At 33.7% G+C, this 20358-nt stretch overlaps 1 protein-coding gene across 1 annotated transcript in view; it reads left to right on the top strand.

The window, feature by feature from the left end:
- LOC131853027 (LIM/homeobox protein Awh) overlaps positions 1–20358 on the top strand; it is a 55788-nt gene that overhangs the window by 30110 nt on the left and 5320 nt on the right. The window contains exons 2-5 of the mRNA XM_059203818.1: positions 3655–3836; positions 18201–18418; positions 19191–19433; positions 19625–19720. Coding sequence (XP_059059801.1) covers positions 3655–3836; positions 18201–18418; positions 19191–19433; positions 19625–19720 — 739 coding nt within the window. The remainder of the gene's footprint in view (positions 1–3654; positions 3837–18200; positions 18419–19190; positions 19434–19624; positions 19721–20358) is intronic.

The following is a 20358-nucleotide window of genomic DNA, read 5'->3' as shown; positions in this document are numbered from 1 at the left end:
GTATATATATTACTGCTGCTGCTATCACTGATAGACTAGATTAAAAATCAAGAGTACATAGAGATATTTTGCAATGCTTCTGACTACCCGCCCTATCTTGGATTAATGTCTTGAAGGTGTCCTCTCTGATTGAGTAGTAATGTCTCGCATGCATGCACAGGATTACTGGCTCGTTTTAACTCCAATATCCGACCAATCAATGCGATTTGGTAGCGGACCCTGCGTCACGCCCGCCTAATCGAACACACAATGCGAATTTTGTACACGACGATTTTGTTGAATTCACATGGTACTAGGGATGTCAACCGTATCTAAAGTACTATATTTTTGGTTTACGATACGAACACATTTTCATATTCCTGCTCGCATGTTGTACAAGACTTTGAACTACCAAAATATGTAGGTGGAATGTAATTACCAGAATACGAGGATAGACAGTCAAATTAAATTAATATACAAGCATTTTTAGTCCTTTTTAAGAAGATAAAAATCTAAATGTTGACAACCCTATATTACACTAGTGCAGTCTCGTAGCTGTCGTCTAAACGTTTCTGTACCTTTTGTCAGACGTTATTGGAATTCAATGACGGTTAAAAACGACACCCCATAGATATTAATTGTTCTGTGGCAACATCGATATTGTAGAACGTTATGGAAGTCAGTATTAAATTTAAATTTATTTGAGATCTACAGAAACTTTTACTGTCGCTAAAGTATTATGTTGATTTATGTCACATATTTTTTATTATGTGAGGAAATTTAGAAAATTTGATATGACGGTAATATTTTAAAACTAGCAACCAGTACGTCTATGTTGCGTTTAGAATTATTACAGTCTCTAATTATTTTATACAATAATATTTATTTCATATTCCTCCCTCCCTCGGTCATAATAAATCTTGATTGGAGAACGAGAAACACAAGGGCTTGGTAAGGTATGATTAATTTATTTTATATATTATCAGAAAGAACAGTTTTAAAACCATTTACAGGATGCCCCTTTTTAAATAGCAACCATGAGTATGACGTTACATTCACCTCGTAAGACGCCAGAAGTGACCAACAAAAAGTGATCATTTGCATAATTTCAACGAGAAGGCAGAGCAAACAAACCCTTCTAAATGACGCGTTAAATATACTCAAACAACGTTATTATACACGAGTAGCTCGCTCGTTTCGGGTCCAGCAGAAAAAGTGTCGAAAAAAAGTGATATCAGTCAACTGAAGTCGAATCCGGGACAAAGCGGCCACCGGGGCTCTATTATGCTTTGTCAATGGGCCCCTCAAGAAATTTGTTACGAAGACTTTGATAGGTGCCAACTGCTTTTGTTCGAGAGGGTGCAGAGCCGAGACTATTACATATGTGCGGTTATTATAGGTATTGTCCTGGGACGATTGGAGGCTGGGGACGCGGCAGACGGGTGCGCGCAACGCATAACATATTTATTGCTTACAAAACGCTGTGAATTTGTTTTGGGGTGCCAGAGCGGCACTAAACGTTAATGTTCATGGATTGTTTGTTATTATGTGGCTAGGAGCCGAGAGCCGGGTGCGCACTCGACGAGTCAATAGCTTCGATTCCGTACCTGTCATAATAGCGAAGCTCGAATTATTTATTTATTTAAAAACACCAACGGCAGATACAATGCGGAAACGTTAAAAATTTTATGTACTAGCTGCATGCCAATTATTATCTATCATAAACCGAGACAGACTTTGTTCGTTTGCGTGGGTAACTCAGTCACACCTATTTCAGCCAACTAGCAGCTTGTTTTGTCTGATGTTTTTCAGGTTACAGTATAGAATGACATTTTAGTTTTCAAGAATGGTAAAGAATGGTAGAGAACGACTTTTATGTATGCCTTTGACGATTACCATTTACTATCGGTAGCCGTTTTGTGCTCTCAGCTTATGCCTAAACATTCTTTTTAAATAAACCAATAATAAAATACAGCACATATTTGCATATAAATTGAGTCAAATATTTTTTACAATCCGTTAAGTACTTTTGCATATGTCTATAACAAATAAATCATAATATTTCCCAAAGAAATAATATTGTTCTATCATTCTAATTTATATGTAGTTTCATTTGATCGCTTTTTATCAATAACTAGCTACTCATTCCGGCTTCGCACGGATGTACATGTATTATATATATATAAATCTTCCTCTTGGATTACTTTATCTATTAAAAATACCGCTTATAAAATCAGTTGCGTAGTTTTAAAGATTTAAGCATACATAGGGACGGACAGCGACAGCGACAGCGACTTTGTTTTTTACTATGTAATGATGGGAGGCGCGGAGAGAGTTCATGTTTAATTGGCGTTCCTTAATTATTGTAATTACCTACACCAGGCAACTTTTATTACTTTTACGGAGACGAAGTTACACGCTCGGCTAGTATTAGTATAAAGTTTAGTTGTAAATATATGATTTATAAAATGATGAAAATCCAGTCAACAGTCCTTCCCCAGCCATAAATACAGCCTAAATAAAATTACAAAAACAAACGCTTGTTGCAATTGTGACAAATAACACGTGTGATTATTGAATCAAAGCAAGGGGTGTATATATTTACGCAACATCTCTATTAGATTAGACGACACGACACCCCCTGCTCTGCCCCGACACCCCCTGCTCTGCCCCGACACCCCCGCGACTTCCCGCCAATCATATAAACAATGCACGCACCCGGCTTTGTCCGCCGCACATGTGCGCCACTCGATAAACTAATTTTCAGTTACGCGACTGCATTATTACATGTAATCTCGTTATTTGTTGCGCTCCGGTGTTGATTTTACAATTAAATATTGTAATTTTTGATTGTATTCCAATTTAGTTCAATTATTTCGATGTATCTTTGCCTATTGTATATTACGTATTCGAGTAAATTTCTATAAGTTGTGTAGTACCCATAACAGAAGCTCTACTTAGCTTGGGACAAGATGGTGTTGTGTGAAGTTGCCAGGGTTATTATTATTATTACTTCTCTCACTTATCAGATTAAGAAAATCTGATATAAAAGAAGGTAATTCTTTTTAATTAATATTATTATTATATTTAGGCACTGCCTCTTTTGTCTCTTCTTTTATTTGGTATAAAATAAGGTAATACTCACTCACACGAGCCTTAGCTGAGTGTGGAGAGTTGCGAGCGGATATCAATGAGAAAGTTAGAATTTTTCTTATGATGTAGCAGGTGTTCAGTATTATGAACTTGTATACAAAATATTTAGTAGGCTGAATAATAAGTATTTTTTACTTTTCACTGTTTTTTGTATAGTTATATTAATAAGTGAAGGAAATAGTTTATATTGTTCCTACCCTTTTTTCCAAAAATTGCGCGGACGGCTGAGTAGAAAATTTCGCATACTGATGATATGATAGTTTATACAGAGAGAAAAAAATATTTGCAAATGGCAAGGAGTGCAGAATATATATTTATTATATATTATATTTTTTTAATTATGTATAAACAATATGTACACAATACATAGTATTTCTAACGGACATGCATACATACTCTTTTTTATATTGTTAAAGTCTGTGGTCATATATTCTTATTTCTCATTAATTATGATCAAATTTCGTCCACTAGTTATTATTATTTAACTATCTATGTCTACATGCCATTGTACTATTTTTCTAGACGGAGCACCGCACATGTTGCGCGTGCGGCGAGGCGATAGCGGACCGTTTCCTTCTGGAGGTGGGCGGCGGCGCGTGGCACACCGGATGTCTGAGGTGTTGCGTCTGCGCCGTCCAGTTGGACCGACACCCGTCTTGCTTCCTCCGGGATCGGCAGGTCTACTGTAAGCAGGATTACGCCAAGTAAGTCAAACTTGGCCATTTGCGCCGGCGACTACTATTCTCGTACCACAAAAAATACCATAACATCTGTGTTAATAATATTTATGTTTTGAATTTCTAAATATTTTTATAATTTTAATTTAATTTTATTTATATTAAAAATAAAATAGATATGTATTTAATGGAAATAAAATACTTTCGGCAGCGCAGTTTTATAATACGTTTACGTTTTTTGTTATGTAATTACGTGTTTTAATTATAACGTTATAATGAATTACGTACACATAGTTATATTTCCATGTAATTATTAACATGCTTTATATTACACTACATATACACACTTGTTTATGAAAGGCTTTATAAAGTTTACATAAACATAAACTGATATGTACAAAAATATTTTTTTCAACAAATCAACAATATACCCACTTCGCTCAATAGTATATTTTTTAATTAATATTATAACATTTTTAGTTAAGTATTATATAGATAGAATAAATAAATATTATTGTGTAAAAAACCGTAAACAATTAATTATCTTAAACTGACTGGCTCACAGTTAAAACCTTGGCCTTCAAGGCCTTCTCTATACTCTGTTAAATCTCGTTGTCGAGTCTTGAGCTTTCACATCACACAATCGATCTTCGGAATATTTATCATTCAGTTTATAATCTTAAATTTAACAAATGACGAGTTTTAATGAACGAATATCCCTTGCGGCCTCAGCGCGACTCAATCGACCTCGCCGAAGAAACGTGGCGAAGTTTTTAATTTAAACGCACAGAAATCAAATCCCATTATTTTTTGTTTGTAGTTATTATAACACAAAATATGACGGCGTCGGTGGTCAAGCGGTTTAGAACCGCCTTAGATCCGATGGTGGCAGGTTCAATTATTCGCAAGGTACAAACTTTTGTATTGTTTGACTACGATTGTTTGCCTCAATCTAGTTATCTACTTATATCAGTTGTCTAGTAACCATAATACAAGCTATGCTTAGCGTGCACATTACATTAGCACTTATTGCACACATGGACAGACACGCAGAAAGCTATTTGTTTACAAAAACGTATCCCCGTCTACATGCATTGCATCGTTTAGTGAGACGGTCCGCACGTTAATACCTTTACAATACTCATCCTACGTCCAATTAACCTTCGACGTATTAAAGATATACACAGTCATCGTTTCCCAAGTCATCCGTACGGCGAAGCACTCCTCCGCTGTGGATGGACCCCGGCCGGCGACGGTGCGCTTCTTTCAACTAGTCGTTGCTCACTAGACAGGGTTATAGTTGGTATGTGGCGAGGAATGCCGGCAGGGTAGGCGGTCCGGTGTACAGGTGACCTGTGACCTGCGCGCTGTGTGGCGACCATGATGCTGCAACATCGCCATCATGCGACCGCGCCGGCCTTTTTGTGCACGCACAGACATCGATACTCGCCGGAAAATTTACAATTGATACAGGCACCGATCTGATCTCTCGTTTTTTTGTTTCATCGCTTGTTACTAGTCTTTACATTGGAATCGTTGAGTACCATTATTCATAACATTGACAGGGTGACAAGGAAATGAAATCAAAACTGATCTTTGAGATCGACTATATCGTTTAGAGATGTGTTTACAAAGATATATATTGTTTAGATAGTAATAGTGTGAGATCATCTCTCATAGACTATTTAAAAAAAATATTGAATGTAAAATTAAATAAAATAAATTAATTGATTCAGGAAAGGCTCTGTAGTGTCATTGATTTTAATAAAAGTAATATATAAATATACTAAAACTGGTCTCCTGAATAAGCTAATCAATATCCTGTATTAGAAATAGATAAATTAGATCTTAATTTGTAATATTATAAATGAATATCGGCACATCCATTGAAAATTTGAAGTTTTACATCATATAATATTTTTTCTGTATTGTCATAGGTCATATTTTGAATGAATTCACGAATCTTATTTCTGCAATCAAAGCATGTACTGACACAGAGATAAGTTTCATATGTGAATTTATTTTATTACACATGGAAGTGCCTAAATATTAGATATAGAACCTTTTTGTAAAAGAGAAATTTGTCACATGTAAAATCATGTTGGGTCAGAGTTCACATCTTGTACTCGTAACTACTTTATCATAAACATAATTACAAGAATATATAAAATAAATTATAACTATTTTTCATGACGTAGGTATAATCTATGTAATATATAATCTATACCTATACCTATATATGTATAGATATAATTAACAACCTTTATTTTTATTTCTTTATATAAGTCTCCGAGTTATTTTATTTATACATAAACAATATATATTGTGTTTGATTTTTTAAAGTAAGTACCTATACATATTTACAAGTTTAGAAGTTATTATATATATATATATATATATATATTCAATATAGTACAGGCACTTTTCTAATAATAGTGACATACATTTTCTGGCAAAACAACTTAATTTACACATTATATATAGAAATATACCGAGTGAAATGTGGGCATGTTGTGTTGCGTTTACCTCTTTGACAGTTAACAATACCTTTAACTACCCTATTTAGATTACCGTACGTGAATATACATACTGTAATTAACTTAAGCCTAAAAACCGTTACGTATTTCGAAGTGACTTATCATGTTTTATTGCTGTGCAGTCACAGTCGAGTTTATTATTAATTCATAGATATTTATAGACTGGTACGGATATGCAATAATAAAACGTAACGTTGTAATATAAATGTAGATTAATGAGTTTTTAATTTCACGAACATGGCCAATATTCAATGTGCAATAAATTTACAACGTCCGTACTTACCCCGCGGTCATGTAATTTATTTTCAGTTATTGCAGCCATATAATGTTAGGCGACTGCAGTTACATGGCTATATGTTACTAGTTAAGTCATAATGGGTAATCTACCAACAGAGAAGTTAATTTAATGATCATTGTACATATAGTATACCTATAAGTAAAAATTTGTATCAGTATGTTTGTCCTGTATGCGTTCGTAACCTATTGATGACACTGATGAAACTTGGGTAAGATCTTCTGGGGACCTAGAAAATCTACATAACTATTTCTAAAAATTATCTTATATTCTGTATAATGACATTTTGTATTTTGTAAGCCTTTTATAGGTGAATAACGGGTAGGTACAGCGCATAATATTCGGCCCCGGTGGTATAGCGGTTTAGCAGACCGCTTAACTTCCGGAGGTCGTGAGTTCGATTACTCGCATGATGCAAATTGAAAACATTCGTATTCATGATTAGGACTGTTTGGATGTTTTATACATATATGTTGTGTGTAATAAAAAAAAATTTGACCTATACCAACCCTGCTTAAAATTTTTGTGTGTCATGTTTTTATATATATATTTTTGGCTATAGTTCCGTTGAAGACAAATCAAAAATTCGAGAGACGGGAGGTGCGATCTCTGCCACTTTGGATTCAAATATACCTAGCGAAATAAGGGCTAAATAATGTCAAGAGTTCTAGACACAGTTTACACTACCTCTGACTACCACATAAGAGATAATAGTCGCAGCGATATTTATTTATATCTCTATCTTCTCTATACGTTTGTATATGTATAAAATACTTGTGTAAAATTGAGTGTCAGTTGCCATATTTCTCCGAAACGGCTATTTACCGAATTTGATGAAAATTTATATGTATTCTCGAAATTTCTGAGAATAGGTTATTATCCATTTTTAGTTTTTGAACTTTTTTTTTTATGTTGCGGTATTAAAAATACATACACTCCTAAAATTTACCTATTACCAACCCCTATTTTTAATTGCGTTATTATTATATATGTCAAAATAACGTTTGTCGGCTCAGCTTGTATTTAGTATATGATCCATTTAGTGATCTACAATGTCATATACACAGCGTCGTGCTAAATAAGAAATCTTTTTATCTGTGAAAGTTGTAGTGCCGTAGTAGTTAAAGTGCCTAGTTTATGATCACTGTTTATGATATATATTAAAACTTAACTACATAAAGTCTTGATTTATCGTTGTTCGTAATTATTACTTTAAACATCGTTTATGCATAGACAAGAATGTATTACATTTAGTACATCAAAATATGTTAAATATCGAATATTTGTTAGGTAACTAAATAAATATAGCAGATATTATTCAACTTATTTATTCCTTTCATATCATTGTATGCCTTTCTCAATGTATTACTTTTGCGATTCTACCGTACTTTCGTAATGGACATCTGCCGAGAAGAAATTATAAGAAACTCGGCAGGGATTCTTTTGTAACCAGATGCTTACAATAGTCGTATATTATATTGAATGTCCTATATTATAGAGTTAGATTGTGTATAGCTCTCTAATAAGTATACATACAATCTAACTGTAACATTTAAATACCAATCTACTAAAGTAATCACTAATTGTAACATATATATATATAAATAATTCCTGATACAAGCCTAATAGGTACCTAGTGAACCTACTTAATCGAAGGATAGTTGTTAAAATATTATATTTTTGTATTTTCGAATTTTAAAAGTATGCTTATATTAATAAGTCCTTTGTTTACAAATTTTAAAAATTTTCTTAATGTTAATAGTTTTTCAACACAAAAATTTTTTTAAAAATAAAACGTTATTATGAAAAAATCCTATGTTTTTACTTGAATATCATTTCACTTATTAAAATAATACATACATATTAATTTCACTGTTGTTAATACTGCGTCCTTTTTTTAAAAGTCAAAACCTTTTTTTAATTTAATTTAATTTGGATTTTGTAACCCTAATATAGACATACTTTGTACATACTTATATATACAAGAATACTTAGTATTTTTTTATTTATTCAGAATGTAATAAAACATATCTAATTGACTTTAGTCTGAGGGGACCGACTAGGTTTGCACCTCGGCTGTGGTCGTCGACCAAATGTTAACAAAATTCAGTCACACTCAGAAAATATTTTATTTATTTATTTATTTTACACATAGTTGGTATAATTTAAAAGTAAGATAAGACATACAAATCGACTTTGTTTTATTTACATAATAATATATAGATATTAGGGCAGATTGCCTTTGAATTTATACAACAAAGCGCTTACATAAACAAAATATCGATATAGGTCACGCCAACAGGTGTGAGAGTGTCTCAGATCCAAATATTGGATGTCAAATAAGAAAAAAATCCAAGACGGCGATGAGTGGTTTTATTGAAAATCCGACGGCCTAATGGCTCGTCTACACGATGGTCTAACAATATTATAATTGACCGTAGATTTTTCATCTCATAATAGCCTGTAACTGAATTGCACAAATAATAAAAACACACACATAAATAAATATAATTTAACTTGATTACACTAATATACGGCAAGGCAAAATGATATAATGTACTAGTATGATATTATTTTGTTCATTAGTAAAAGATGTATCAGTGCAGTTCATTGTCAGCACGATATTAATCAATAATAACGATAATCAGTGATCTAGTCCCAAGCTAAATAAATTTTGTGTTAGGGTACTAGACAACTGATATGCTATATATACCTATGTGTCATGGAAGAATTGAACCCACCGTTGGAAGTAAAGCGGTTTCTCTGTTTGGGAACAGCGATTCTAATACTTTTACGCTCCTCTGTCCGCTTGTTGTCGATAATGGTCATCACTTTTTTGGTAATATGGTCAGCATTATTTGATTATTTTTTTAGTAATGCAGTAAACCAAAATTAAATTTATTACGTAGTATACATTGCAACTATCACTGGGATATCCCATCGACGATGGGCCATCGTGTACATTCACCTTAATTTAATGTAGGACTACAAAGCGGCCAGTGGGAATGTTGCCAGAGTAAAAAACACACTGGCGCGCCGCGGCCCGCCATGACTTGCAACACTCACGTTTTCATTTGTCATTTATTTTGATTGTGATAACTGGATTTGACGTGATACTATATATTTTAATCGTGGCAACAGCGTATGCAACGGCGAAACAGAGGACCACCTTCAGATCGTTGATGGAACGTTTTATCCCAAGAACAATAACTTTTTATATGATAATGGAATGGTGCACCCGCCCGCGCTAACTGAATATGGTGGCTGGGCACCAGTAAAGCATGATAAGATGGGCTTGAGGTTAGGTATGTTACGCCATTGTGTCAAAATACCTAGGAATTAGTTAAGTACCCCTTAGAGGTACTCGGACTTGACACATTGTCACATGCAATTTATTTCCAAAAAAATATACATGGGTATATTTATACTTGTAAGTATATTCTATCTACATAAAGTAACTAAAATACATGTATATAAAATATAAATATAATATATATTCATTACTAAATTTATTTTTCTCGTATACTATTTTTATTTACTACAGACATTACCTTATGCCTTATCAATTATTGGAGCTACCAAATATTTATTACTTATTACACGCCCGAAAATTATAATAACTTTACCTAATATATATATCGGTCCGTAGTTACAGTATTTTCGGATTACCACCGGTAATGCGAAACATGTATGTAATATTATATTATGTAGTAACGCGAGAATCTATGTACATTTTCAAACCCATCAAACGTATGAAGCCTCTCGCCGCTTGAACGTTCAAGTGGATTCTTGACTTTAAGTGTGGATCGATGATATCAAGAGCAAGAACGTATACACACACATACATACACTGTATATATTTACTATTAAATATAAAACGAAGCCTTTGTTATAAGTCTGGTCAGAAGTAACTACAAACGCGTTATCTCGGAAACAGATGTAAGTTATACCGAATTGGTACCTCTGATTACACTGAATGTGTATTTTATTATACATATATTTATAAAACTTATATATTAAGACTGTACCTATGTATATATACACATTACCTTGTTCGGAATATTTTCTTTATTCAGAATATTCCAAAATATTTATTTATTTATTTATAAAATTACATGCTCTCAGTGAGTATTACAGTACAATACCAATGCAGTCACTATAATGGAATAAACGTATACAATACATATATTAATAATAATGATAACAATAAGGTCATAAAAAAAACAAAATAAAAAATAAAAAAATACCAACACCAACTATACAAATTACAATAATATTAATAATCTAGAAATATACTAATACTGTGACTCCACAAAATATTTACATCACATAAATTAAAATCTTTGTAAAAATCATGCATCTAATAAGCATCTAGAAGAACTTTATCTACTTGTACTTGTAAAATATTTCTTATAAGTATCGTGCGGCAAAATGAAAACCAGTAAAAAATAATTTTAACATTTTTTGTAGTAACTTTTCTAGTAACTGATAGTTTCCGGTTTTGTATGTATTAATTGGAAGTAGCAGTTACAAGTAAAGTTAAGCTAATCTGAGTGCGGTATGCAATTGAAACTGTGAAATGCCAGCGACCGGAGGTAACGAGATTTTACATTTACTCCTTTTGATTTAATATAATTTTAAAATAATGAATTGTAATTAACAAAAATGCGCGGAACATCACGAAAATATAAAAAAATATTGTAACTTCTGTCTATAGTTGTATTTTATGATAAATTAAAAATAATACCTGTTTCAAGGGACAATTCTTAGCATAATTTTTATATAATTACAAGGGGCTTTCCAAGTCTTTATATACTCTCAAAAGTATATAGTTAAAGTACGATATATTTTTTTCAAAATAATAAATTTGAACTAAAAATACTTAAAAGTGACAAATTTAAGTAATAAGTGTGTGAATTGATTAATGAATTTCTATTTCCTTTGCCTTTATAGCACCAGCCAATAATGTTACCATTGAAAAAAAAACAGTCGCACAAGCGCTCGTTAAAACGTGAGCCGTGTCACAGTTTAAATAATATTTGTGTTGTTTGGAGCGCGTATAACGAGTGGTGTTGCCAGGTACGTAAATCGGCGGTCGCCTTCGGCAACAATCATAATTGCTTTTGTTGATATATCATCTGTGCATTGTTTATTTAACGCGCCTTTTTGTCTGGTAGCGGGTAGCGGCGCACGCGTGTTCACTTGCCATCCTGCCTTTTGTTTTACAAGATCCGCCCGGCACCACTCGCCTTTTAAGTTACTACTCTGTCGGAATGTTTCTTTACCTTACCTTTTGATACTTTTACCTTTCTTTACTCTACCTTACTTTTTTGTATCTTATCCGATGATATCTATTCTTTCTAAGGTTTCTTGTTTTTTAGTCGCGTATCAACACATAAAATTTTATTACATCAACAGAATATCCAGCTGAATAGCGTTAGAAAATAATGAAAATTGGCTAAAAATGAATGAATATTTATTTATTTAACGACTGAACGGTTATTACTTAAGTATTTTGAGACTTTTCTTTGGATTTAGTATATAAGAATTTAATAAATAAGGAAAATAATAAAAATACTTCGAAAGAAAATATCATTTAATTAATAAATACGTTATGTTTATAAAACTTTGCATATAAGCGATGATTCTTTGAGTTTGACGATAGATGTTGCCATAAAAAAAATAAGGTGACAAGTAACTCTGTTTTACTCCTTTATAAGTTTATGTTGAGAACAATGTTCTTAGTCCGTTATGAGGGCCAGTTGGTGCGTAATATTGTGCACATATCGGCCGCTGGTCGTTCAGTTCGCTCACGCGATGTCCTCGCCCACACTCCTACTCGGCCGTAAATGCGCGCGCCATGTCTTATGTAAATGCACACTGTTGTCTCTCAGTTTAATTAATCTCTAGATGCATAAATAAACCGGCCCTAAAGCCTCCATAAACATCACATCGGGCTCAAAGTACCTTTTTATCGGACGTGATGAAAATTATGAAGTTACCAAGTTCATAATGATTGTTGGGTGATGGTTTCAAACAATATATGCGATATCTTATTAACGGTAATTACATTAAGTACCAGCGATATTTTTTTTTATTAGTGGGAACTGTTCTGTTAAATTATTTTCTTTTGACAAACTGCAACAGCATATTTTGCCGGTCACTCCATTCTCACTACTTTGATTTAAAAATTAATATGTAATTTTATAATCATGTGCAAAAAGAACAAGAGCCGAGTTTCTATGAATAAAAATATATTGATTTGATTTATGCAAATACGTTGATAAATCTTGCTGATGTGTGATAGACGCCTATAGTAGATATGTATATATATAGACGACGCTAGATATATACATAGATGCGTGAAGATATAAGGGGAAAGGGATATTTATAATGGGACTAGTGAACCTCATACCTGTTATTTAACCACGAAGGGGAAAAAGACCTGATCTCATTCTCAACCTATAATCGTCCTCTGGTAGATAGATATCCGGCCAGCATATACCGGTAGTACAGACGGGTGCAACATTCCAGTGTTATCCATTAAAAAACCGTCCCATATCGGACGGAAAGGGGATTGCTAATAACGACTAATGACCTTATTTTACTAGTGAAGTTCTAATAAATTCCTGGTGAATTCGCCAAGAATTCGCTGACTAACGTGGCCACATTCTCTTCTTTTCGACCACCACGGGTGGATATATTTATTTTGGACATATAATTATATAACATTAAAATTAGCTATAGATTAAACTAATGTAGTAGTGTGAATCAGTAATAGTCCACATACCTCTAATCAAGTATACATGTCCACGTACCTATATAACAAAAATGAAAACAAATACGCTACCATAAAATATTTATTAAGAAGGACTCAATATTGTTGCAGCCGAAGCTATAGCACAGATTTTCAGCGTATTATTCAGTACTCAAACTGCGTGGGTACCATTGTACCAGCTGAATTCGCAACATGTCCTCCCGTGGTAAGAACTTGCAGTAAAATTACAGACAGAACCCCTTGAATCTCAAGTATGACAACATATCTATGTGAGTTACAACAGGCGTCATGTTGTATTTTCTAATATCTACGCAATATTTACCATTTTATAGTAAATATCCATCCATCTATCCATCATCTTGTATTCTGTCAACAATTATCCCTAATTTCGTTCTGTTTATGATGAGCTTTCTGAATGAGGGGTTAATTATATGAGTATGACTATTCAAAAATGCTTAAATTGAAATTTAATGGCATAAATATATTTCTATTCCATTTTTTAAATAGATAACAAAAATAATTACACATTTCATTATCACACATCATAAAAATGTTGTAAATATTTATTATTAATACAAATTGTAAACTTAACGGCAATGATCTACAAACAGCCGAATGTAAATTGTCGCCCGAACTATGAAAGCAATTAAAAGTGTTAATATATAAGCAATCGTAGGAGCTTGTTAATGGGGAAGTAGACAGTCGTCGTTTGTGGCGCATTGTGCCGCACCATTCGTCAACGGATCGCCCGCGGCCCTCCCCGACTCGAAATTGTTCAAACAAACGCTCGTATAATATTCCAATGAATCTCAGATTGGACTTGTATCTAAAACAAATAACTTAAATCATGTCGTCGAATGGACGTACTGAATGGTATTAAAATGGGGGACGGAGTGGGTGCGGACTGCGCGCGCGCCGCGGAAAGCAATCAACGAGTAAGGATTTATGGCGGGCGCCTGCGGTGGTTTGCGATGCGCCCGCGCCGGCCTGCGGTCACCGGACACCGGACATTGAGCGTCGGACACCGGACACTGTCATCGCACCACATTATTCGGCCATCAATTTATTTATCACGCCAAATATCTAACTGTAAATGATGTCATATCCTTATTTTCTTTTTTGTTTTAATTACTTTAACGAAATAAAACCAAAATAGATTAATTTAACCCGTTTAAGTTAACAAGAATATACAATATCTCTTTGTAAGGCTCAAATATTCAATAGAATATTGTATGACAATAGCGTCAATGTACTCAAACAGAATGAAAGGTATTGAATGTGATTCTGGTGACCAATTCGTTGGAAAGTGGTAACCGTCACCTTTCTTTAAGAACACCGACATGACCGTGTTACCATATTCCATACCTGATGACCACGGAGTCATTGCTCATACACTATAATTAGATAGCTCTTCCAACCAAAAGATAGTTTACATAAACTGCAGCTGTGCGGCAGAAATTGGTAATAAATAAAAATGTATAAGGAGTAGACAATTTACAACAGATAAAACAAGATGGAATAACCTTAATGTCTATATTTATGTGCCACAATGAAACAAAAAAGCTGTCGCTGAGAGAGTAAACAGTAGCCGGACCACCCCATGTTCCCAATGAATAGGCATCGGCTCCACGTTTATCAGACGGGTATACGCGACATCTTCATTACGCCCAAGTGTTAAAACTTGTTAATCTGTCACTTAGTTTAATTATTATGCGAGTGCGGCAGTTAATTGATTCGGGCGGCGACAAAATGTTAATAAGTGCTGATAACGCGCGGCGCTGTGCGCGCTGCGTTTTGAAATGCAAATCCCACTTTGAAACATCGGTGTGGATAAGTTAGATAACGATTCTACGCTGAATTGATAATATAGTAACACGCGAGTTTGCACTTCGTTGCCGGTGCATCGAACATATACTATACCAACCCATTAACGGCCCATTATAGAGAGCAAGCCACATCTAAAATGTCCACATACTAAATGCGACCGGAAATACCTTTCATATGCCCACATTTGCTACTAGATTGTTATATCCATTTTGTAGAAATATTTCCTTGACTTCATTTAAAGGGATTATGTATATTAATAGAAATAGTCATATTATAGTAACTTATATAGTTCGAAGGAACAAGAGGATTGCTAGTATAACGAAAAGTCAGGCCGATCAAAACACAAGTTGAAGTTGATGAGAAGTAAGTCTAAACAATTGCTCACTATGCCGCCTTCACTAGGAATTAACCACGACAGTTTCTAGGAAGTCCAAATCCTGGTAACTGCCAGCTCTTCGGTCTTTTGTGATGTCGACTAACCTTTTCGTTTTTTCCTTAAACTTGCATTTAAATTTTATGAAATACGTCGATAGAATATTCATTCAAAACCATTCCATAGATAGGTGTATACAGATATTAACATTACACAAAACTGGCAGATCGACTTATTGAATACGGCTTTAGTAGGTATAAAAACAAATCCTATAAGCAAACGGCAGCTGCATCTCAAACTACATCTGATTATTAATTCCACAGACGATTCATATGAAATTAATTAGATAATAACATTCAGCATATAATTAATTGGCTGCAATCCGTACAACGCAAACTTCATTCAAAAACAGATTATATTATGTAGTTATCTCTTTTTGGAAAAACAAAAACGAGGGCTATTTTTTAGCATAGCGGGAATTGAGGCAGGCTTATCGAGATCTATTACTGGCCCTTCAGGAACAGAATGAAAACAAGGCTTAGGATTTCCCAGTCCACGTCACAGGAAAGCATCGCCAGATCTCCCACTCATTGAGCGCAACGCAGTAACTGATAAACTGGTTTATTTCTTAGCAAACCTCTGTAAAATACTCCGGGTTTGTGTTAGTTCATTCGTAGTAATAGGTAGATAGATAGGGCGTTTATTTAAATTCTTACAAATCACATATGATTATTCTTATTTAAAGGTGAACAATACATTGTGTTATATATAGTTTGTGTCATTACGTGTTATTTACAGCAATACCGAAAGCTCGTCAGCTCAGTGTAGAAACAAATTGCAAAACATTTTTGTTAGTTTATTATGTTATTGCCATTATTATTATTATTAATTTTTCACTATTCTATACTAGCGCCACCTACCACCATGGATACTAGAAACGGCTTAAAGATAGCATAATATCGCTTGATCTAATTAATCAACTGATAAAAGCGAAGTTGACAAATTCTTCTTTACTGCGTTAAAGAAGCATTTAGACCATAGACTTGGATGCTTCGTACCTACAACCGATACTGTAGGTTTTTTTTTTTTTTGAGAAACATATATTATTTAATGTATAGAAATGGTATCTATATTGCTTTATATTTAACCTCATCCTGATAATTATAATTAAAGGAAATCATTGTATACATAAAAACATACAACATCAGGTGACCGTTGTACCATAAATTTCGAGAAGGCGTGCGCGCTTATTAAAAATGCAATAAAATGTGTAACAACAAAGTAATTGGAAAAAGTGACCACCACGCTCCTGCCATAACTCATGCCGTGCCCACAGATAACTAATCGTTATTCATCGACTACCTACATCATACTTTCATTTATTTTTTACATATAGAGCAATGCGAATAAAACCTTTGTGCGCACTGCGAACATGGAATCCATTTGTAACGTAAATAAGTACCTATATACCAAGTTCCTTTGCATTAGCGTATGCGAAAAAAGTTACCCTGTAATAGAGTTACTATTTATTACTTATTATTTTATCATGATTATATTTCAATTTCATTATTAGACTATAAATTAAACTTTCAATTAATATTATACTTCGGCCTCATTGTGGTTTAAACTTTAATTAAAATTTATTTGTGATAGAATAAACGCATATACATGCCGTGACATAAAAAGGTTTGTAATCATTATACAAACGTAGTTATAAAATTATCAATACCTTATATATATTATATATAGTATACCTATACCTTAAAATATGTTTTTACGAAACAGTTATGCTAATATATTATTATTTGTAGACTGGTAGAAAATGCCACTAGGTACCATATGTACTTTTTACTCATGTATGACGTGCATTAAAGTTATTTAAATAAATTTATTTTCTCTAATTTAATAAGATAAACAATTATTTGACTTGATACTGACGGTAATATATTTTTTCCAAAAAAACAAAAATAACGCTTACTAATAATATGCACTGAGTAGCTGAATTAAAACTCATTTTCGACATATTCAACTAACGGTTCGCGTTCTCTCTTCCAATTCAACGTCACAGAGGAAATTGCCCACAATTCTGTGTCTTTAAATTTAAAGTGCGAGAATGCAAGTGTAACGTTCAAACATAATGTCGACAACTTTGTGTTTGTCAAATATCTGTCTCTACCCGATATAAGTTTACAGTCATGAGGATATTATTAATTACTTTATTTATATTATTATAATGCGTCAATTCTGTTAAGAATAAAATTTATCTGTAACGATCTTGATTTAATTATTAAATAGTTTCTCTTACTGATTAAATTTTTTTTTCGCTTTTGTAATATTTTTTATTATGATTACGTTATATCGACTAGTCACGTGACAATGATGCTTGTAATAATGTCGAATATATAAATATGTACAATCTTTTGTACCGATATTACAGACGTAGATACTAAAAAAATATCAAAAGAACCACAGATGCCGATTTATCAAAATATATTTTAAACCATCATAGTTAATACTGATTTCAAAAATAGTTGCCCTTAATCCCGCCAACGTTGCGATTTGATTCCTCATTTGTGCGCAGGAGCTTCGGTGCCAAGTGTTCCAAGTGCTGCCGGGGCATCTCCTCATCAGACTGGGTGCGGAAGGCGCGAGAGCAGGTTTACCATCTGGCGTGCTTCGCATGCGATGCATGTGGACGGCAACTGTCCACAGGCGAACAGTTCGCACTCCACGAGGACAGAGTACTCTGCAAACCACACTACTTGGAGACACTTGACGGAGGATCTATTTCTTCTGACGGTGATGACCCTAATCAATATCAATATACTAAAAAAATTTTGTTTGTCAAGTTTGTTAATATTTTCTTTTTTAAGAGTGTTCTCTTATCATGACGCGTCTCAACTCCATTTTATTAAAGAAAAAATGTTACCTGTAGCTTGTAACAATTTTTATAATTCGTTCTCCACTTGATATAAGTATGACTCCAAGTCATATTTGTTATTTTCCTAACCAATAAGTTAAGAGTTACCTCCAGTCGTCGGTTCGTTATTTTTTAGTCTCTTCTATATTTCTACCATCAATTTATTTCTTCAAGTCACGATAATCTTTTACTTTAAATAGATTGTAAATTACTTGTTTTATATCTTCGTATTTAGTACACATTATTAATAGAGTTAAACAGGTTTTTGCACAAATAATGTTATCGCAAATATAGATATATATATATATATATATATATATATATATATATATATAAATATGCGCTGTTACTCCAGTCAAGTCGTGACCACGGCTAGTGCAACCTAGTCGAAATGTCGAGAGAAATATTTTTTTATTGCCATATATGTTATAAAACCTGTTTAAGTATACTGATAAGACTATAATTTTATTTGTAAAGCATTTTTACATAAATAACATGTCCTACAAAGATTAAATGAGGTATAATTAGTAATTGATAATCTCTTATCCGATGCTGAATTTAAATGTGTTCTTCATTTCACCACAAAATATCTTTCTACACCATATTTTATAGAGTTTATTGCATTGGATCTAATAGCATTTGTTCAAACAGATGGCTGTGACTCAGAAGGATACCACAAGAGTAAAGCGAAACGTGTCAGGACCACGTTTACAGAGGAGCAGCTTCAGGTGCTGCAGGCAAATTTTCAACTGGACTCGAACCCCGATGGACAGGATCTGGAGCGAATTGCGCAAGTGACGGGTCTGAGCAAGCGAGTCACACAAGTCTGGTTTCAGAACAGTCGAGCTCGGCAGAAGAAACACCAGCATACGGGAAAGGGGAAACAAAGTCAGCGTTAGTATCTGAGTAGATTTGTAGAAGAACATGTACCCTTTTGGTCACGTCGGGCTACTGGCGATTGTCTTTCAGTATCTCCTTGCTATTTGCCTTTGCGAAATAATTAGAATGTTAATTGTCTTTGTAGCAAATTTGTACAGTCTCTTTCTGAATTGTGTCTCGTAGTGTAATAGGAATGTTGTTCACAGTGATGTCGCGGGATAGCGACCCGGTGGGGTTTGGCCGGCCCATCAACCTACACCTCACGTACTCGTTCCAGAACAAACCCCCCTTTGTGCCGATAGGTAAGTGTACTTACAAAATTACACTATATTAAATTCATCGCTGTCTAAACTTTATCAGCGCTACAGAATGAAATTTTGTCTTTTTGTCTATGCGTTTGTGTCTTATCTAACAATAAGAGAGGGTTAACCGATTTGGGTGCGGGTCATGAATGTGTCGTAAACTTCACTTAAATATTTAGTGTCCAGAACGATCTAAACGTTAAAAAAATAATTTAAATCATTTTTGTCTGCCTGCAATATCTGAAATGGTTCGGCCGATTTTAACGGAACTTTCAATAGATAGCTAATATAAGGAGTAACTTAAGGAATTATTATTTTACAAATTTTATTTATTTTAATAAAAATGAAGTAAAATTACATGCGGACGAAGTTGCGGGTAGCAACAAGTAATACTTCTTAAAACTTAAACTTTAGAGAATACGGCAACCACTAGTATATTACTAAAAAAATATACACAAACAATTCAATCAGCAACCAAAATAGTCTTAACTTAGTAAAACGGAACATGGCAATCATCTCGTGTCCCCGGGTTTATCTTGAAGATTATTTCACAGCGAGTGGGTGCGAGTGTAATCACCCGAACACAGCCGTGATATCTAAAAGGCGAATATTCGTTTTAATTGGAATATCATGTTTAT

This window comes from Achroia grisella, unplaced genomic scaffold, assembly GCF_030625045.1.
Source record: "Achroia grisella isolate CSIRO2021 unplaced genomic scaffold, CSIRO_AGI_Agris_v1 utg874, whole genome shotgun sequence".
Classification (NCBI taxonomy): domain Eukaryota; kingdom Metazoa; phylum Arthropoda; class Insecta; order Lepidoptera; family Pyralidae; genus Achroia; species Achroia grisella.
The sequence above is the reverse complement of the archived record's forward strand: the minus strand, read 5'-3'. Positions and strand labels throughout refer to the sequence as shown.